General features: G+C 40.2%; 1 protein-coding gene across 1 annotated transcript; it reads right to left on the bottom strand.

Moving 5' to 3' along the window:
* Positions 1-726: 726 nt before the first annotated feature.
* Positions 727-10767, bottom strand: LOC128203129 (glutathione S-transferase kappa 1-like). The gene is made up of 8 exons (XM_052904412.1): positions 10686-10767; positions 9194-9275; positions 8673-8773; positions 6725-6853; positions 6485-6520; positions 4429-4545; positions 1324-1423; positions 727-1163 (listed from the first exon to the last, which is right to left on the bottom strand). The coding sequence occupies exons 1-8, from the start codon at positions 10758-10760 to the stop codon at positions 1117-1119; spliced, it is 687 nt and encodes a 228-aa protein (XP_052760372.1). The 5' UTR covers positions 10761-10767; the 3' UTR covers positions 727-1116.
* Positions 10768-23807: the final 13040 nt, after the last annotated feature.

Here is a 23807-nt window from a genome sequence, read left to right as displayed (position 1 = left end):
ACACGTCGTCTATGTGTGCCGCGCGGCGCGACACTTCGCCCATGTGTGCCGCGCGACACGTCGCCCATGTGTGCCACGCGACATGTCGTCTATGTGTGCCGCGCGACACGTCGCTCATGTGTGCCGCGCGACACGTCGCGCATGTGTGCCGCGCGACACGTCGCGCATGTGTGCCGCGCGACATGTCGTCTATGTGTGCCGCGCGAAACGTCGCGCATGTGTGCCGCGCGACACGTCGTGCATGTGTGCCGCGCGACACGTCGTCCATGTGTGCCGCGCGAAACGTCGTCTATGTGTGCCGCGCGGCGCGACACTTCGCCCATGTGTGCCGCGCGACACGTCGCCCATGTGTGCCGCGCGACACGTCGCCCATGTGTGCCGCGCGACACGTCTCCCATGTGTGCCGCGCGACACGTCGTGCATGTGTGCCGCGCGACACGTCGTCCATGTGTGCCGCGCGAAACGTCGTCTATGTGTGCCGCGCGGCGCGACACTTCGCCCATGTGTGCCGCGCGACACGTCGCCCATGTGTGCCGCGCGACACGTCGCCCATGTGTGCCGCGCGACACGTCTCCCATGTGTGCCGCGCGACACGTCGCCTATGTTTGCCGCGCGACACATCGCCTATGTGTGCTTAACATCTGTGTAACACACAACGAACGACGCAGTTACACTTGATATTGCAGTGGAGTACATAAAGGGCGAAACGAAAAAGCACATTTAAAAAACATTGTTAATCTTTATCGACGAATTGTTTAATAAGAAAAAAAGTAATAACACTAATATATACAAAATATATAAATATCATCACAACTTCATGTTTAATCAATTCAGCCCTCGAACTACAAATCTGATTTTTAGAACTTATAATGCATCATTTTGTTTGCGTTTGTTTATATACCAATACATAACCATAACTTATGATCAGCTATAAGACTGAGAATTCGTGTCACAACTGTCCACCCTCGAGCACACGAATCAAAGGTATTGTCGGTTTTGTTTTACACGCACTCGTTCCGTGACGTTTAACAATGACACCAACTGTGTATCTCAATAATTGATCGGTCATCAAGTGAGTTATCACACATCACTCACATGAGATGGCACTAACACATATTACAACTTGCTTTCTCCTGGTGGAGTTGGTCCCAGCCATTCCTTTCCTGAAGTGGAAATAGGACTGTGAAACCTACGTGTTTCATAAAAACAAAATTCGATTATTGCATGTAAGTCGAATAAGCATGTATAGCGAAACAGGACATGTGAACAGATCTCACTTTTAAATCCCCATAAGTCTGTCATAAACAAGAAAATCACACATACCCAACAGCTGTGCCAATACGGGAAACCTATCAGACCCGAACACAAGCTCCGGCTTCCCATTCCCATCGACATGGGCCATTATCGTCGGCGATCCAAACGCCTGCAATAAAGAAATACATACAAGTCTAGGTAATATATCTTTAATTGAAACTTATTTTACTAGTAGGATAAACGTGATAAGTTTACCAATAACTGTTATTGATATTGGTGTTTCTATTATTGGAAGTTGAGGAGATATCTGCCGAGGTGAAGACACCACTCACTACAGGAGTATAGGAGATATCTGCCCAGGTGAAGACACCACTCACTACAGGAGTATAAGGTAAAAGGTAGATAACTCCGACAAGTTTCTAGTTGCAGATATTCTTGAAAAACAATAAGACACATCTCTACAATATAAAACACATGGATACCACATTGGTGTTGTTATCCTCATGATAGATTGAAAAATATTCGCCCATTTCATTTGTATCTTGTGAATAATTTGGACAGTTTTTGAGCTAATGGTATTATGCGAATGTAAGGGTGTGGTAGTTTCTGATTGGTAATGGTCAGATATCTGGCTAGAGGACACTGGGAGGTTGATTGGTAATGGTCAGATATCTGGCTAGAGGACACTGGGAGGTTGATTGGTAATGGTCAGATATCTGGCTAGAAGACACTGGGAGGTTGATTGGTAATGGTCAGATATCTGGCTAGAGGACACTGGGAGGTTGATTGGTAATGGTCAGATATCTGGCTAGAGGACACTGGGAGGTTGATTGGTAATGGTCAGATATCTGGCTAGAGGACACTGGGAGGTTGATTGGTAATGGTCAGATATCTGGCTAGAGGACACTGGGAGGTTGATTGGTAATGGTCAGATATCTGGCTAGAGGACACTGGGAGGTTGATTGGTAATGGTCAGATATCTGGCTAGAGGACACTGGGAGGTTGATTTGGACATTACCTTTATCTGATAATTTCATTATGCTAATTGTTCAGTTACAAAGGCTACTTTACTGCTATTTTGTCATTGTTGGCTGCTTTTTGCAATCGAAACATCTTTACCACTTCCCATCGAAAACAATCTCGGATGTGTATGGACTGTTTACAATGTCAGATGACTTTACATTTATATACGCTGCAAATAGATCGCGTAGTGATTTCAATTTAGAATTTAAGCCTTGGACTTTACTCTTAGAATTATTATGCAATAATACACTTCACTGGGAATCAATTTGAACCTAGTTATACACATTACACGTTAAAACGCAACAATTTATTTATATTATTATCATAAATTTTAAGAACTACTACTACTGATATACCGGTTTGTTTTCGATGGAAAATGCCCGCGGTGTTCTGATTTTACAACTGCTGCTTCGAGTTGGCAAAGGCTCAAAATTCGAACCTGCGGCTCGGGACCCAATTTCTCGAAACTTCTTAAGTCCATTACAACAGGATTAAGCTAATCTCACTATTTTTGTTGTTCTATAAAATGTGTTATATTAACTTCTTTCAGAATTTTTAGAAAATATGTAGGAATATCTGTATGATTATCAGAATAAACATTTTTTCATTTATCAAAATCTATTTTCAGTATGTATTTTGGCTAATTGAAATAAGCGACTAATAAGCCTGTTAAGCTTAAGAAGTTTCGAGAAATTGGGGCCTGCTGATAACCAGCTGTCCGCTTTAGGATGGTTTTATAAAATGTTCGTTTATTCATCCAACCATATGAATTACAATTTAAGTATTTTGTTTTAATCCACAGCCTTGTGAGAGTTGAAAATGACTGTGATTTTCTAATTTTATGTTCATTGCAGGTCTATGTGGCGTTTCTTGTCGAGTTTGGTTCACAAGCCACCCTCCGCCGACTGCCAAGGTTAACATGAGCGCCGACACCAAGCTTGGTTTATAAGTGGTTGTATGCCAAGGTTAACATGAGCGCCGACACCAAGCTTGGTTTATAAGTGGTTGTATGCCAAGGTTAACATGAGCGCCGACACAAAGCTTGGTTTATAAGTGGTTGTATGCCAAGGTTAACATGAGCGCCGACACAAAGCTTGGTTTATAAGTGGTTGTATGCCAAGGTTAACATGAGCGCCGACACAAAGCTTGGTTTATAAGTGGTTGTATGCCAAGGTTAACATGAGCGCCGACACAAAGCTTGGTTTATAAGTGGTTGTATGCCAAATAAAGGAAACGGACACTGTAATTACAGTTTTTGCTAACTCAAGGTTCATAACTCTGCTAACTCAAGGTTCATAACTCTGCTAACTCAAGGTTCATAACTCTGGAGTGAGGAAGCGACATGTCTGGTCATCGAACCTAACCAAGGAATTCTGCCCGTTCACATTTTGACCAAATTTGATGGTGATTGTGCAAAGGCTTCTAAATTTATTGATCGTACAATGCCGATTTCTATTGTCAAATGGCGATTTATCTTAATTGGCAAGAGCGATCTGGCTGGTTATTAAACTTGACCGAGAAATTGTGCCCATACACACTCTGGCCTAATTGGTGATGATTGGACAACGGATTTAAAAGTAATTCATCGTCAAAGACCGATTTGAGGTTATTTCAATAATTAAATGGCGATATCCCTCGATCAATTCAAGCATGGGTGGTTATCGAACTTGTCCGAGGTGTTATGCCATTCACATTCTGACCAAATTTGGTGATGATTGGACAAATGCTTATAAAGTTCCTCATCGGACAAGACTGATTTTGATAAAACTATATAATCAACCTGTTCGATATATCACGTCCTTACACATTCTGACCTTATTGGGTGACACTTGGAAAAGAGCTTTTAAAGTAATTGATTGGACAATAAACTAAATATAGATATTTCATGTTTAATTTTCCAATGTTTAGCTTTAAAAAGTTCAATAAAAAATCAGCGCTTTCAATTTTCAATTTCCAATTTCCCAATCTCTCAAAACTCACTCGCTCACCTATCCAGGCCACTCGTCCCTCGTGGGACTAGATCCACTCACCACCGATATTGGGTTGTTAACTATAATATGTCCCTTTCTAGGAAACACGACACTTAAAGCTATGTCAATAGCTGGACATTTTCTTCGTAAAGCAAATATGCAAAGTGGACACTCGTGTTACCTTATAGCCAAGAGCTTCTTCTGTGTATTGTTTAAGTCTATCCTTGACCCTGCTGTCGGACATGTCTTGTAAAAATGTGGCTATCTGTTCCTCTGTCAGTCCTGCTTTCAAACCAGCCTAAGCACAATAGAGTTTCGATTATATACAACAAGTATACATCAACAAAATGCAAGTTTGTTCAAACTGTTTAACAAAAGCCAATAAGGCACTAGAATTATGCGTTTACAACATTAATACTAGTTGTTCAAATAAACGACCATTATAAGATCTTGAGTCAGTGTTCTGAGTAGAAACCCGTGTGAGTGTCATTTGTGAATAGCAAATAGAGCATGACCTGGTGGGGCTATAGCCGACGCCATGTTGGTTGATAGGCGGACACATATACCCACGCCATGTCGGGTGATAAGCGGACACATATACCCACGCCATGCTGGGTGATAAGCGGACACATATACCCACGCCATGTCGGGTGATAAGCGGACACATATACCCACGCCATGTTGGGTGATAAGCGGACACATATACCCACGCCATGTTGGGTGATAAGCGGACACATAGACCCACGCCATGTTGGGTGAAAGGCGGACGCATATACCCACGCCATGTTGGGTGAAAGGCGGACACATAGACCCACGCCATGTTGGGTGAAAGGCGGACGCATATACCCACGCCATGTTGGGTGATAAGCGGACACATAGACCCACGCCATGTTGGGTGAAAGGCGGACGCATATACCCACGCCATGTTGGGTGATAAGCGGACACATATACCCACGCCATGTTGGGTGATAGGCGGACACATATACCCACTCCATGCTGGGTGATAGGGGGACACATTATACCCACTACATGCTGGGTGATAGAGGGACACATAAACCCACTTACCCACTCCATGCTGGGTGATAGGCGGACACATATACCCACGCCATGCTGGGTAATAGGCAGACACATATACCCACTCCATGTTGGGTGATAGGCGGACACATATAACACTCCATGCTGGGTGATAGGCGGACACATATACCCACGCCATGCTGGGTAATAGGCAGACACATATACCCATGCCATGCTGGGTAATAGGCGGACACATATAACACTCCATGCTGGGTTATAGGCGGACACATATACCCACGCCATGTTGGGTAAAAGGCGGACACATATACCCACGCCATGTTGGGTGATAAGCGGACACATATACCAACGCCATGTTGGGTGATAGGCGGACACATATACCCACTCCATGCTGGGTGATAGGGGGACACATTATACCCACTACATGCTGGGTGATAGAGGGACACATATACCCACTTACCCACTCCATGCTGGGTGATAGGCGGACACATATACCCACGCCATGCTTGGTAATAGGCAGACACATATACCCACTCCATGTTGGGTGATAGGCGGACACATATACCCACTCCATGCTGGGTGATAGGCGGAAACATATACCCACTCCATGCTGGGTGATAGGCGGACACATATACCCACGCCATGCTGGGTAATAGGCGGACACATATACCCACTCCATGCTGGGTGATAGGCGGACACATATACCCACTTACCCACTCCATGCCGGGTAATAGGCGGACACATATACCCACTCCATGCTGGGTGATAGGCGGACACATATACCCACGCCATGCTGGGTGATAGGCGGACACATATACCCACTCCATGCTGGGTGATAGGCGGACACATATACCCACGCCATGCTGGGTAATAGGCAGACACATATACCCACTCCATGCTGGGTGATAGGCGGACACATATACCCACTCCCTGCTGGGTGATAGGCGGACACATATACCCACTCCATGCTGCGTGATAGGCGGACACATATACCTACTCCATGCTGGGTGATAGGCGGACACATATACCCACGCCATGCTGCCTGATAGGCGGACACATATACCCACTCCATGCTGGGTGATAGGCGGACACATATACCCACGCCATGCTGCGTAATAGGCGGACACATATACCCACTCCATGCTGGGTGATAGGTGGACACATATACCGCTAGACCACTCAGACTACTAACAATATTCACCTACCTCTTTTAAACTATTTGGTTCGGTGATATCTTCATCCTATAAGCATAATAAAAACATGTATTAAAAACATGCATAAAAGCTGAACAAACTGATGTCTTTACTACTATAATTATGTGTTTTGAGCAAAAGCAATCAATAAAAAACAGCAGCATTATTCTGGTATGACTGTTTCTTAATAATTCTTATTTATTAAGTTATTGCTTTGTTCCTGTTGTAAACTATGTCTCTGAGATGACCTACTCTGCTCCAGTTCCTGTGCCACATCTCTCTAGTAACATCCCTGGTCTTGGACGGAAGTTTCATATCCACAGCAGTGATAAACCTCTGGGTCTTAAGGCTCCCCTTCACAAACATCATTTCAGCTGGGTCCTGGATAGAAATTAGAATGACAGATAAACAAACTTTAAGCATTGTTTAAAGCTTTATCAAGCTTCCCTCATATGATTTCAGGAAGTAGGCTTCTTCATGTCATCTTGTAAACAGTTTGACCTAATAGTTCAAGTTTAGACATATGTATTTCATTGTCTTTCAAAGGTGTTTGAAAATGATGTCAGAACCGAGTCGAAACTTTTGCACTGAAGGACAAAGGGACCAAAAGATGCATTTATAATTTCCCACCCAATAAATGCAAAGAAAGTAATAACAAAACTCCAAGACAAAACTAGCAACAAGTGCATTCCCTTACTTATGAATGACCTAAAACTAACTACCTTATAAAAGGTTCAACGCAGCAAGTATGGTACAATGGTTATATGTGCATAAGAAACAATGGTACAATGGTTTTATGTTTATAGAAACTATGGTACAATGGTATCATGTACACTAGAAACTATGGTACAATGGTGACATGTATACTAGAAACTATGGTACAATGGTGACATGTATACTAGAAACTATGGTACAATGGTTATATGTATATAGAAACTATGGTACAATGGTTATATGAACATATAAACTATGGTACAATGGTTATATGAACATATAAACTATGGTACAATGGTGACATGTATACTAGAAACTATGGTACAATGGTTATATGTATATATAGAAACTATGGTACAATGGTTATATATACACTATAAACTATGGTACAATGGTTATATGTACACTAGAAACTATGGAACAATGGTTATATGTATGTGCACTAAATACTATGGTACAATGGTTATATGTACACTAGAAACTATGGAACAATGGTTATATGTACACTAGAAACTATGGAACAATGGTTATATGTATGTACATTAGAAACTATGGAACAATGGTTATATGTATGTACACTAGAAACTATGGAACAATGGTTATATGTACACTAGAAACTATGGAACAATGGTTATATGTACACTAGAAACTATGGAACAATGGTTATATGTATGTACACTAGAAACTATGGAACAATGGTTATATGTATGTACACTAGAAACTATGGAACAATGGTTATACGTATGTACACTAGATATTATGGTACAATGGTTAAATGTATGTACACTAGAAACTATGGAACAATGGTTATATGTACACTAGAAACTATGGAACAATAGTTATATGTATGTACACTAGAAACTATGGAACAATGGTTATATGTATGTACACTAGAAACTATGGAACAATGGTTATATGTATGTACACTAGAAACTATGGAACAATGGTTATACGTATGTACACTAGATATTATGGTACAATGGTTAAATGTACACTAGAAACTTTGGAACAGTGGTAATATGAATGTACACTACATACTATGGTACAATGGTTAAATGTACATTGGAAACTATGGAACAATGGTTATATGTACCTTAGAAACTTTGGTACAATGGTTAAATGTACACTAGAAACTATGGTACAATGGTTATTTGTACACTAAAAACTTTGGAACAATGGTTATATGTACACAGGAAACTATGGAACAATGGTTATATGTACACTGGAAACTATGGAACAATGGTTATATGTAAATTTGAAACTATGGTACAATGGTTATATGTAAATTAGAAACTATGGTACAATAGTTATATGTACACTAGAAACTATGGTACAATGGTTATATGTACACTAGAAACTATGGTACAATGGTTATATGTACATTCAAAACTATGGTACAATGGTTATACGCAAATTAGAAACCATTGTACAATCGTTAAAAGTACATTAAGACATTACAGCACATTATATCATTTATATGTTTTACCTTTGGTTCATTCAAAGGAACATTGAAGTACTTTGCAAGTCTTTGAAGGTCTTTCCTCATATATTGTCCCCTGTTTGGAACCATAGCCGGTGGGGTGTTGTCTGAAATAGAATAGATAAATCATTACTTTAATTTTAAGTTTAAATTTACTTTCACAGAATATTGATTAAAGAGTAAATAAAGCACTAAAAAGCTTTTCAAAATGAAAAATACATAAATACAGTTGTTGTTGTTTTTATATTGAAATGAACCATTAAGAGTAGGAAATTACTTATTCGTACAGAACTTATAGCCAGTACAACTTATTATGTACTTCAACACTATATTATAAAGTATACATTGTTATAACTTTTAAGATATAAGAGTTTATGTCACGGAACATTCTAGACATATATATATATATATATATATATATATATATATATATATATATATATAACAGAAATTTATAGAGGTACACTGAATACCTGTTATTCATGAAAATTAATTAAAACCCAACATTTTAATACAAATGTACGAACCAGCGGCTTTCATTATCCCACCAAGAAAGAATGGTTTCATCTTTAGGTCTAGGTTCCATATGTTTTCATACCGACAGAGAACCTGAAAAGAAATATAAGTATTTATTGATATGAATACAATTTTATCCATGAAAAACCATACTTAGGCTGAAGAAAGCCATTGCAGTATTTCAAAATATCTTTCAATACTAATCACTGATATACATGTATATATTAGGCACAAGGCACAAACTAAGGGCCTCCACCTATGAAGTAGGCTTTTTAATTGTCAGCTTCATGCAGAATCATGCATGCCTGGGGGTTTGTCAAGGCAGCTTCTTGCTTGCCAAGGAATTTGTGCAATCTTGATAGAAATGGTAATGAAAAACAAACAGTTAATTGATAAGGAATTTTGAGCCATACAACAAAAGTTAACACTTGAATATATAGTGATAAATGCTGCTAGCTACAGGGTTAGCATTTAGCAAACAGTATGTTATGTACCAGTCAACTGTAACCACTGACCCCCCAGGTCCAGGGAATAGTGGGGACTTTGACTTTTGGTACAGCCAAGCCCAGGTAAAATCCCCACCCTATGGGGTGAAACCGCTGGTAAAATCCCACCCAAACGCCCGCATACCCCAGGGACCCTAGGTAAGGCCCATTCCCCACTATTTTTGGTGCGAAGACAAAAGCACCACAATCACCCGGCACTGCAGGGACACCTGGAAAGTAAAAACATGGCCCATTTTCCCGGCTATCCTCGGTATACCTCCAGACATACATATAGGCTGCAGCTTCATATTAATGCATGTGTAACAGACTGCACAAATTGCTACATGTAGCATATGCTGGATTCGAACTCACGACCTCTTGCTCTGCAGTCAGACACTCTATCGCGTCACTATTTAAGCTAGGTTTACAGTGAGACAGTATACAATGCCTCTATATACACATCAAATACCCAGTTGCACATGCATCCTTAATAAAAAATGAAGGTCCTTTAAGCGGCTTATTAGTTTTTTGTCTGTCCCCCGACCCACTGTAACCAACATCATTGTACCAAAGATATTCTCAAATGATTATACATCCAAAAGTTGTCTGCATGTTTAGCATTTATTAAATTGTTAATATCAATCCCTTTATCAGTTAATCAATAACCAGTGGGCACAACTTATTAAAAATAACCATGTCATTAGGGAAGAAAGTGAAGAAGTGCCAATGGCCCGGGGGAGAAAGTGAAAAAGGCAAAGAAGAGAAATATCAATAGTGCAGCGGTTGATCGTTATGGACGCCAGTTCCAAAATCAGCTCAGATCATTAAAACTCTCTCACTTTTTGTAAAATGAAGAATAAGTAGAAAATGAGTGTTATGTATCCTTTTAGTCTTTACACAACATCGTTCTATAATTTAACCTTTGGGGAAATTATATTTTATGTCAGAAACTATATATTTTTTATCTAGTTTTAAAAATGATTATATCTGTTTTCGATAATAGTCTTAAAAAATCCACCTCAAATGCAAACCAAGAGTACGGAGAAACGACATCGTAAAATAGTTCGACAGTTTTTTTTATGGGGGCGGCCATCTTGCATTTAGACTGCATAGCACTAATACATTTGCTTTCTTTATAAGCCTTAACGCAGTGAGCTCCCTTGGTCATCGAATATGCTCGGATGATAATTTTGTACATTTATTTGAAATAAGGCAGTGCAGTAAAAATATATATATTCACTGCAACTAGGTTAACAGCACCTGATAGATAGATCTTTTATTTCCTCCATGAAGAGTATAACATATGTACAAGAAAATGAACAATTTCAGTGATGCATATAAAACAGATATATGAATACACTTATATACACAAAAATGGAACATCAGATATATGTTTATGTGGTACAAATGCAATGAGGGACATAATATAACCACATACGAGTGTTTATATTACATACATGCACAGAATAGATATGAATATCACCCGTAAGTGAAGAGAAATACTTTTTGTATCAAAAAAGACATAAAAGGATTTTAAATATAACTATAGAGTGCAAATCTTAGAAAGCTAGATGAAAGAGAAAACTCTTAATTCCGGTTTGCATCATATTAATGTTACAACAACTTACGTTAATAAATTATTATCTATAGCAGATTGTAAAGTTAGAAAGCTAGACGAAAGAGAAATTCTAGGTTTCAATTTGCATCCACGAACCCAATGTGTTATATGAGATAACTTAAGGGGAAAACTTTATTAAGATTTTAATTTATGTCTTAAGAGTGCACATCAATCGGAAATATATGACAAATTATAAAAAATAAATCATACGAATATGTGAATAAACAATCATGGCAAAAGATCACTAATGCAGACAAGCCATTAGCATATGCGCAAATATGCAGCGATTGGCATTTTCGACACTCTCATGCTAACATATTTTACATACTGCACCGTAGCCAGAAAGCGATAACTAGACGGAGTCGTGCATTGTTCGACAGCAACAACACGAATCATCATAATGCATTGTTCAAGGGGTGTACATTTCAGAAATGTCTTGTATTCAATGATTCCATATTTTTTTATACAAATACTGCCATATTTTATTTTGAAGATCGCTAAATTGCGGACAATAGCACAGGCGATGAACAACAAAGTTGTCGTTGATGCAGTGACACTTTGAGCACTGTTGTTGAAAAGTTCGCGATGATAATTTCCCCACTATATGAAGATAAATTAGCAATATTTTTGTCGTTTATTCTCGCAATTTTCCATAGCAATGAAGGTTGCTTTTCATTTAACACGTATGGGAGTAACTGTTGTAACTGCGGTTGGCTTAAGAGTCTCATCGCACGTTAACGTTTCTCAAACAAAGTCACACACGAGTGCAATATTCTGTTCCAGACGTGCTTTAGTAGGAAATGTTCCTTGTCTGATGTAAATGTCCAGATATTCAAGCAATCAATACTTCTGGGATATAACTCAGGGATATAACGATAGTCGACGTCGGAAGCAGGTGACCAAATTACGTTACTGGCACCCGACGGTTGCGTTCCCTCGGGATATGAGCAACATAAAGAACAAAACCGGTCCTGACTACCCCGCATGCGCGGATCCTGAGATATCTGCGGCATTAAATCCCCATTGAAACGTATATGGGCCAAGTTGTAACGTATAGGTGAAACTTGTCGATGTCCGAAAACTGTGACGAAATTACGTCCGATATGTCCCCGACGGTCGTGTTCCGTTGGAAACCGATACCCCTCAAAACATAACCGGTCCTGGCACCCCCGCATGCGCGGTTCCTGCGAAATCTGCGATGTTAACGGGTTTTGCGGGTTTGCTGCCTAGTGATTACGCGGTGTGATGTAAGCGGCCTAGCGGAGTGAAGTTTGCGGGCTTGCTGCTTAGCGTTGAAGTAAGGTAAGCTGCCGAGCGGCGTGCAGTTTGCAAGTAAGCGGCTTAGTGGCGTGCAGTTTACGGATTTGCTGTCTAGTGGTTACGCGGCGGGAAGTAAGCGGCCAGGCGACGTGCAGTTTGCAAGTAAGCGGTCTAGCGGCGTGCAGTTTGCGGGCTTGCTGCCGAGCGTTGAAGTGCAGTAAGCGGCGTGCAGTTTGCAAGTTAGCGGCCCAGCGACGTGCAGTTTGCGGACTTGCTGCCTAGTGGTTACGCGGCGTGAAGTAAGCGGCCTAGCGGCGTGCAGTTTGCGGGCTTGCTGCCTAGCGTTGAAGTGAAGTAAGCGGCGTGCAGTTTGCAAGTTAGCAGCCTAGCGGCGTGCAGTTTGCGGGCTTGCTGCCTAGTGGTTACGCGGCGTGAAATAAGCGGCCTAGCGGCGTGCAGTTTGCAGTTTGTGGGCTTGCTGCCTAGTGGTTACGCGGCGTCAAGTAAGCGGCCTAGCGGCGTGCAGTTTGCGGGTCTGCTGCCTAGCGGTGAAGTGAAGTAAGCGGCCTGGCGGCATGCAGTGTGCAAGTTAGCGGCCTTCCGGCGTGCAGCTTGTGGGTGTGCTGCCTAGTGGTTACGCGGCGTCAAGTAAGCGGCCTAGCGGCGTGCAGTTTGCAGGCTTGCTGCCTAGCGGTGAATTGAAGTAAGCGGACTAGCGGCATGCAGTTTGCAAGTTAGCGGCCTAGCGGTGTGCAGTTTGTGGGTTTGCTGCCTAGTGCTTTCGCGGCGTGAAGTAAGCGGCCTAGTGGCGTGCAGTTTGCGGGCTTGCTGACAAGTGGGTACGCGGCGTAAAGTTAGCGGCCTAGCGGCGTGTAGTTTGCGGGTTTGCTGCCTAGTGGTTACGCGGCGTGAAGTAAGCGGCTTAGTGGCGTACAGTTTGTGGGCTTGCTGCCTAGTAAACACGCGGCGGGAAGTAAGCGGCTTAGCGTCGTGCAGTTTGCGGGCTTGCTGCCTAGTGGTGAAGTGCGTGAAGTCAGTGGCCTAGCGGCATGCAGTTTGCGGGCTTGCTGCCTAGTGATGAAGTGCATGAACTCAGCGGCCAGGTGGCGTGCAGTTTGAGGGGTGCTGCCTAGTGGTGACATGGCGTAAAGTAAGCGAGCAGTTGGAGGGTTTGCTGCCTAGTGGTTACGCTCCTTGAAGTAAGCGGCCTAGCGACCTAGCGGCGTGCAGTTTACGGGCTTGCTGCCTAGTTTTAATAGGCATGAAGTAAGCGAGTGGTTACGCGGCCTAGCGTCCTAGCGGCGTGCAGTTAGCGGGTTTGCTGACTAGTATATATATATATATATATATATATATATGTGTGTGTGTGTGTGTGTGTGTGTGTGTGTGTGTGTGTGTGTGTGCGTGTGTGTGTGATACTCACATCATCATAGCCACATATGGCTGTAATTAGGCACATACCATGTCCTGGTTGTTAACACCGCCAACATTTCATCTGTTCTTTCACTTAGTCATTAACTTTTCCATCATGATTTGAATACATGAGTGTTTCCATAAGAAAGTTAAATTCCGTTTTAGCGTCCAATAACATCTCTTGTTTACTAAGTTAATACTAATAGTGTGTGCATGTAATCACTTCTAAATGCTCGTATGCAATGGTATATAATGGTTTTTAATGGCATTGAATATATTAAACCCAAGTATGTTGTACTTCCTGAAAACTGAGGCACCTTTTCAGAAGGTCAACACCATCATTGACGGTAATGTTGTCCGAAGCTTTGACGTAACATGCCTTCAAGCCATCATCCAATATTGAGAACTTCTTTATGGATGATTCCCCAGTTGCCATGACAATCTCCATGAGAGGATGAGCTGTACTGGCCTGTCAGTGATGTTGAAATTGAGATGTACTTTTCCACATATCGATTCTAAACTTATTAGATGTTATGTTTATTTATCAACCAATTTCGATATATATATTCTTTCCTGAGCTATAACTAATAATCCAATTTTTCATTAACCATGCTTACCTCTTTAACATTTATATACCACTACTAATTGAAACATATGCTTGCGGTTAAACTGTGCCATACATTCATAATATATGCATCTTCATTTCATGTCATGCCAGCAATGACCTTTTAGAATTGAATGATTGTTTTCAATGATTAAAGATCATTTGTATCTTTTTTGATCTACAATGCCTACCTCTCACACATTTTCATACCGTTACTTCATTTTCCACTGCATTGTCACGTTTGTAAGTAAGCATCAAATACTTTTCTATAACATTCCCAAATCATTTTCTTCATCAAATAACCTCTAACAGTGAATGTCAGTCAAAAAAGTCTGCCCTAGCAGTAAACTGTAGCCTTCAGTAATATACTAGTTCCACCCATGGAAATTGTCATGCATTAGCCAACAAAAAATATTGGGATATGAAGCTTATTCCGGTTTCGAGCTCGTCTGATTTTTGAAGAAAACTATCAAATCATTTTGAAACATTGGGAACTTGTTCATCTAATACCCGTCTTCACTTTGTATTCTAAAGATGATGAGTCTCACCTGCTTTGTTTGTTTGTTTTTTTTTTTTTTTTGGGGGGGGGGGGTAAAAACATGAATTTGACGGGTTTTATGAATTGGACATAGCTCTTTTGATTTTTGTTGGATTGATTTCAATATTTTTCACAGACAATAAATGGCCTTCAATATATCACATGGGTTTTTACTTTTTAGTCACACATTTGGAAGGGTAGGGAGATGGTGGGGGATATTTTAGATTTTTTGTACTTTGTAATTTTTAGCTAGTCTGATTTTTTAAGTATTCATATGTTTTCACATACTGTATTGTTGTGGATTTTTTTTAACATTTAAACATCTATGTATATACCATGTTAAAAGTAAGGCGTGTAAGAATCCATACGTTCATTTTGCATTTTTCACAGACTGACCTGCTTTTTCATACTTTATGTTGATATTTTCCTAATTATTTATGGTATTGACAATGGTGCATGCTTAAATCACTTCACCCTTTGTAAAACTTATTATAGAATGATTGATAATGCTAACACATATATTTTTTGTTAATCTTATTGCTGTTTATATTTTTCCTCATCATGCCAGCACTGCTTGCAAATAACTCATGTTTTTACCAGTTGTTGTTTCATACTGATACTTTTATGGAACAATGGTATATAAACACTTTTATGGAATAATTGTACTAAACACTGATCACTCATTGTATCTGATAAGACTGATTGTTTTAATGATACTTTTCTACAATTCTGCTCGGTATATGTTGATAATGTAAATACATGTTACATGGTGTACAGATTGATTGTCACCCTTATCAAAAACATACAGTTTGCTCACTTTTTTTTACACAGACAATTACTGAATGCATTACATTACTCATCTTGATTTTGAATTGTAAATAAAACATAATACTACACACAAGTTTTATACAAGAGGCTTTTCATTTGCTATTTATATGTTCTGCTTGCTTACATTTAGTATAACGTCATTTTAATATCAATGTCTGGCCATTAACATGAAAATCATTTCCTCGTTATCACTTAAACACTAATGTACTACACCTTATATAATGAATATTTCAATGTGTTCCATAAGATGGCCATCTTATGCTTACAATTGAATTTAAAATAAAATGCCATATAGAGATTAAATCAACTCCTGTATCTATATTTTCCTATTAACTTTTCAAAAACAAACTTAAAAACAATAAAAACTCCTGAATATTTTACACAATTTACTTTCAACTAACACTGTATATGTTTTGTGTTTGTATCATTCCTAATAAATGCTGGTTTGGTAGCATGTTTCTGCCAAGCATTTCCAGCAATTGCATTTTGTCATGACTTATCAGTTAACTTTTTTTTTTTTTTTTATTATGAAATATTCACAAGAAAAACACATATAAAGCAGTATACAAGCAATGATAATGATGTATTTACTATTTTAACAAATATACTATGCAACTGGATCTATATGAGTTTTTGGTTGCGTTTTGGTAGAGTGATGTTATTTATGTAGGTTTTTAAATTAGTGATAATTGGTGTTACTGTTTGAAATTTGAGTATTATTATTGTGAATGATGATTAATGGACAGTAAGGAGTATGGAGCATTAAATAGTGTTGTTGTTGTTGTTGTTGTTGTTGTTGTTGTTGTTGTTGTTGTTACTGTATGGAGCATTCAAAGATTTAAATAATTGTTCAAAAGGTTCCATTTTTTCTGATGGATATGTATTCGATTGTAAACGAGGGCAGTTTCTCGTTCTATGGTTTCTCTTAGTCTGATATAATTCAAAAAGAATGCAAAGGTTGGAATTATACCTCTATTTTTCATGTTACTAATGAAAAATTTCATTACCAATATCAAAAAGTTTACGATGTTTGAATGTTGTGACTTATCATTGTATCCGAGACTTATTATTTTTAAATCTAAAACAAGTGGAGTAATGTTTTGATTTATTAAGTTCATCAATTGTGACCATAAGTCTTGTGATATTTTACATTCCCAAAACAGATGTTCTTGTGTTTCAATATTTTCCTGACAAAAATCACATAAATTTGATTGGGTTATTTTGCATTTATATAAGAAAGTATTTGTCGGTATGATTCTGTTAATGTACTTATATTGGAAGCTTCTTAAAGAAATGTCATTCGTCGAAGCTATATATTTTGTATACACTGACTTCCAGGGTATATCATTTATACTATTCAAATGTAAGTGTTTTATCCATTTTTCCTGTAAGTGTTGGTTCATTTCACCTTTTTGTTGGATAGAGTATAAAAGCTTGTTTGGTTTTGTTTTACTGGACATAATTTTATGTTTAAGTGTGTTTGCTGTGGTATTTTCTGGTGTTTCTAAGTTCATTTTATTTTTTATTTCATGTGGAATACAAGATAAGAGTTGAAAATATGTGAGATAATCATTAGTATTGATATCGTATAAATATTTAATATTTTCAAATGAATAAAATTGTTTGGTACGATAGTCAAAAATATGTTGAAGATATTTAATTCCCTTTTCGTACCACTCATTGATGTAAAATGTATTGCAATTATTTTTAATTGATTTATTGTTCCATATGATTATTTTACTTGTTGGTGGTTTAGGAGTGTATTGATTTATTTCTGTCCAGGAACTAAGTATATCTAGAAGAAAGGGATTATTGCAGCATATCTTTTTGATGAGTTTTTCATTTAAATTGCATTCGAATACGAGGTCACCCCCGAATTTATTTAATAGAATATTATAGAATTGCTTATATTGAACTTTATAGGTATGATCCAGTATTCTTTTAACCCATGATGATTTTATCGATAAGGTGAGTTTGTATATATCAGGTAAATTCAAACCACCGGTTTCGTATTTTTCTGTAATACAAGTTCTTTTTATTTTTTCAGGCTTATTATTCCATATGAATTTATATATATCTTTGTTAATTTCATCAAGTATATTTTTTGGTGGGGTTTGCAAAACCGTTAAGGGATATATGATTTTTGGTAAAGCAAATGTTTTTATTACAGTAACTTTCCCAAGAAGTGTAAGTTTTCTATGGTTCCAGCTTTTCAAACAGTTTCTAAAGTGTTGTAATTTGGGGAGGAAATTGAGTTCTAATAATTCTTTTTCATTATTAGTGAAGGTTATTCCAAGTGTTTTAGCATTCGTGGAGGTCCAAATAAATTTCTTATCTGGGAAGTATGTTAAACTTGATTTGGCAAGAGTTCCAACTCTAAGTATAATTGATTTGTTCGAATTAAGCTTTAGGCCAGATATTCTACCGAAATTCTCTATTGTGTTTATAAGTGTAGAGAAGGATTTTTCTGTACCATTATTTACATAGGTGGCATCGTCAGCAAAAAGTGATTGTTTAATTTCTATATTATTGATGGTGAGGCCGATTATATCATTTTGATTTTGTATTGCGTTTGACAGTATATCAATGCATATAATAAATAAATATGATGAAAGGGGACACCCTTGACGGACTCCTCGTTCAATATTTATTTCCTCTGAAAAGTATCCGTTACTTGTTATAATGCTTTTTATATCATTGTAGAAGAGTTTAACCCAATTTATAAGATCTTGACCAAAATTGAAATGCCTTAGACACGATATTATGAAGTTATGGTCTAAGCTATCAAATGCTTTTTCAAAGTCAGCGAAAAATATGAGACCAGGTGTATTTGTCTTTTTGAAATGAGATATACATTCTGCTACGAGTCTGACATTTTCTCCAATATATCTGTTTTTGATAAAACCTGTTTGGTACGGGCTAATAATGCTCGGTAAAATGTTTTTTTATTATATTCGCTATGGCTTTTGTTGCGATTTTATAGTCGACATTTAGCAAACTTATTGGTCTCCAATTAGAAATTAGTTCTGAATCTTTTCCGGGTTTTGGGATGAGAGAGATTATTCCTTGCTTTTGTAGATCCGACAAGTGCCCTGTTCTGAATGATTCATTAATAGATTTTAAGTAATAATGTTTTATATTATCCCAAAAGGTTTTATAGAACTCTACTGACAGACCATCAGAACCAGGGCTTTTGTTATTTTTCATTTCGTGTATTGCTTTATGGCATTCGTGTTCGGTTAAAATACCTTCGCAAGATCCAATTTGTTCATTATTCAATTTAGTGTTGGTATACTTATCAGTTAACTTCAACAAAAATGCCAGTGATGAATATCACCAGTTACATTCTGTAGTTATGACCCACTGCAATGAAAAGGGGGGTACCTTGTTTTGGTCATATAGGTCGGTCGGTTCATCGGTAGACCATATCTTGTCCGGTGACTCGACAATTCGTGGACTTTTGGTCATAAAACTTGTCATGAAGGTTTAGCCTGACAAGAATTTGACCCCTATTGATATAAGGGGTCATTGGGTCAAGGTGTAAGTAAAGTTTTAACGTGAAAAGGTTGTCAACGCTTGTCCGAGTTATAACTCAACAATACCTGGTTATCACACTCTTCATGGAGGCTGTGCCTGACCAGAAAATGATCCCTATTGATTTTAAAGGCCATCATGTCACATTGACTTTCGGATAACTCGACAATGCCTGCGTGCATGGCCCTCAATCTTGACTGAGAGGTTTGATGGTTGGCATTACCACTGGATGACCCCATTGATTTTAGGGATCATCATATCAGAGGTGTCAGTGACTTCCAATGTAAACATTTTGTCCGTGTGTTGACTCGACAATGCCTGCGTCCATGGCCCTCATACTTGACATTTATGTGTGTGGGTCGATGTCGGGGTCGGGGGTGACAGAAGATGATCCCTATTGATTTTGAAGTCAACGGTCGAGGTTACATCTTATATCGGTCTTATAACCTACATCATAGTTACGTATTCCATCCCGCTAAGAGGATACATGTCTACTGCAAATATCAGTCATCATCTTAACATGATTAACAACTGTTCCTGCTACCCAAATATCTTATGTTAAAAAATGATGCTCTAATGATCTTCTTGAAAAAGGAAAAAAAATAGAATTGAAGTCATCAAACTCGGACACTTGTTTGTCGTGAAAAATATGTATCCCTCCTCTTCAGTAAGCAAGTTTGTCCCTATCAAATCATTGCTGCGATGTTCTGCATATAATTTTTTATGTCATCATATATAATAATGGTAATTAACATATTTCCTATTTAATATCAATAGTATTTTCCGTATTCTCTTTGCGAACAAAGGGAATATGGGTTCTGTTTCGAAATTCGGACGCGTACCGCGGTTGAGGACTACGGTTGAGGACAGCGTACCGCGGAGGACTACGAATGTTGACAGCGTACCTCGGTTGCTGATTTCAGATGTGGCCAGCGTAGCGCGAATGAGGACTACGGTTGTGGACAACGTACCGTGGATGAGGACTACAAATATGGACAGCGTACCGCAATTGAGGATTACGGATGTGGACAGCGTACCGTGGATGAGGACTACGAATGTGGACAGCATACCGCCGATGAAGATTACGGATGTGTACAGCGAAGCGCGGATGAAGGTTACGGATGAGTCAAGCGTAGCGCAGATGAGGATTACGGATGTGTACAGCGTACCGAGGAAGAATACGGATGTGACCGCGTACCGCGCAGGAATACGGATGTGGACTGCGTACCGCGGAGGAGTACGGATTTGGACAGCGAACCGCGGAGGACTATGGGTGTGGACAGCGTATCGCACATGCCATACCGGCCCATAATCTAAAATATATCTAATTTGATAGAAACTCCATGTATACATACCCAACGAAGCGCAGCTTTGGATGGTTTATATCCAGCTTGTAGATTCGAAAGTGTAGTGTATATCACAAATAAAATAAAGAACGTGCCCAAAAGTCTTTTACACAAAAAATTAAAATAAATGGAACCTAACTTATAATGCATTTTACGTTATGTTTTAATTTGTTTCAATCTTTCCAAAGCTCTGTTTCCAGATATCTGTTCCAGTGTTGCATGATAATTCAAATATACCGTATTTATGCAACTGCTTAAATTATCATTATATACTTAAGCAAAAAGTTAAGTGAACCATGTTAAACTATGACTTAGCTTATGTGTGTGCGTGTGTGCTGGGTTCAGTGCTTTTGAGGCATGCCCGCACTCATTAGCTGTACAGCCTCTCTCTAAGATCCCTCATTCAGACCTCTCGTTCAGAACTATCATTCAGACCTCTCTCTAAGACCTCTCATTCAGACCCCTGTCTAAGACCGCTCATTCAAACGACTAATTCAGACCCGCCATTCAGACCCGTCATTCCTACACCTCTCTTAGACCCCTTATTCAGACCCTCTGTTAGACCCCTCATTTAGACCCCTCATTCAGACAGCTCTCTTAGACCCATCATGCAGATCCTTCTATTAGACCTCAGCATTTAGACCCCTCTTTTAGACCTCTCATTCAGACCTCTCTCTAAGATCCCTCAATCAGACCTCTCGTTCAGACCTCTCATTCAGACGCCTCAATCAGACTTCTCAATTCGACCCGGTAAAGAAGTTATGTATACATTTGTGGCGGGCGTACCCGGTTGCCGCACACACACGCACGCACGCACGCACGCACGCACACACACACACACATATATATATATACTAGTACTAGGCAGAAAACCCGCCGCAAGGCCGCTTACTTCACGCCACGTAAAAACTAGGCAGCAAACCAACAAACTGCTCCCCGATAGACCGCTTACTTCATGACAAGTCACCACTAGGCAGCAAACCCGCAAACTGCACGCCGCTATGCCGCTTACTTCACACCACTTCAGTACTAGGCAGCACACCCGCAAAATGCAAACCGCTTGGCCGCTTACTTCACGCCGCATAACCACAAGGCAGCAAACCCAAAAACTGCTCCCCGATAGGCCGCTTACTTCACACCAAGTCACCACTAGGTAGCAAACCCGCAAACTGCACGCCAATAGGCCGCTTACTTCACGCCACGTTACTACTAGCTGCACGCCGCTAAACCGCTTACTTCACGCCACGTTACCACAAGGCAGTACATCCGCAAACTGCACGCCGCTAGACCGCTTACTTCACGCCACGTTACCACTAGGCAGCAAGCCCGCAAACTGCACGCCGCTAGGCCGCTTACTTCACGCCACGTTACCACTAGGCAGCAAACTCTCTAACTGCACCCCGCTAGGCCGCTTACTCCACGCCACGTTACTACTAGCTGCACGCCGTTAGACCGCTTACTTCACGCCACGTAACCACTAGGCAGCACACCCGCAAAATGCACGCCGCTAGACCGCTTACTTCACGCCACGTCACCACTAGGCAGCACACCCGCAGACTGCACGCCGCTAGACTGCTAACTTCACGCCACGTAACCACTAGGCAGCAAACCCGCTAACTGCACACTGCTAAGCCGCTTACTTCACGCCACGTTACCACTAGGCAGCACACCCGCAAACTGCATGCCGCTAGACCGCTTACTTCACGCCAAGTCACCACTAGGCAGCACGCCCGTTAACTACACGCCGCTAGGCCGCTTACTTCACGCCATGTCACCACTAGGCAGCAAGCCCGTTAACTGCATGCCGCTAGACCGCTTACTTCACGCAACTTCACCACTAGGCAGCAAGCCCGCTAACTGCACGCCGCTTGGCCGCTTACTTCAGGCCGCGTAACCACTAGGCAGCAAGCCCGTTAACTGCACCCTGCTAGACCGCTTACTTCACGCCACGTCACCACTAGGCAGCACACCCGCTAACTGCACGGCGCTTGGCCGCTTACTTCACGCCGCTTAACCGCTAGGCAGCAAGCTCGCTAACTGCACGCCGCTAGGCCGCTTACTTCACGCCACGTCACCACCAGGCAGCAAGCCCGCTAACTGCACGCCGCGTGACCGCTTACTTCACGCCGCGTAACCACTAGGCAGCACACCCGTAAACTGCACGCCGCTAGGCCTCTTACTTCACGCCACGTCACCACTAGGCAGCAAGCCCGCTAACTGCACGCCGACAGGACGCTATGCCGCTAGGCCACTTACTTGTCACGCCGCGTATCCACTTGTCAGTAAACCTGAAAACTGCACGCCGCTAGGCCGCTTACTCCACGCCGCGTAACAACCAGGCAGCAAGCCCGCAAACCGAAAACTTCACGCCACTAGGCCGCTTACTTTACGCCGCTGTAGTATATTTGATTTTAAGATCAGCCTCTGTTTAGTTATAGAAGTAACATATGCCGCCTTGTATTATTAATGACTTTGGACTGACGCCATATTTTTTTATACGTAATAGATACAGTACGAGTTTTCTTCAAAAGTGTCCTCTTACAGATTTTAGAAGTTGTTTTGCTAGGTCGAACACCAATTTTGTAAGAAGACCCATGGGAAGTTACTGCAATGGATTTTAAAAGCAGTTCTAAAAGTTAATGTTTTCACTCCTTATTTTGCAGTGAAAATATCAAATTGATATTTTCACTGTTGTTATTTCACTGATGAAACATCATATTTCATCGAAAAGCATGAAAGAAATACCCTTATCTCAAAATTGCGAGCTTAAAGTGTGTCGCTTATACCTGTGCCTGATACGTTACCAGCCTAATTCCAAATGGATCCGGATAATACATATAGCTATAGTTGAGATAGGTAAGTGTTTTGCGGGACTTGCAGTCATAGAGGACAATATGACTATAACCTGGCTAACACTTCTTGCTTGACTTCATATAGATGGACGCATTGACTAGCCATTGTGAATAGCGCATTTTTACTACTTCGTATGCGTTGACCAA

This window comes from Mya arenaria, chromosome 9 (genome assembly GCF_026914265.1).
Source record: "Mya arenaria isolate MELC-2E11 chromosome 9, ASM2691426v1".
Classification (NCBI taxonomy): domain Eukaryota; kingdom Metazoa; phylum Mollusca; class Bivalvia; order Myida; family Myidae; genus Mya; species Mya arenaria.
This window is presented reverse-complemented; position numbering and strand designations above follow the sequence as displayed.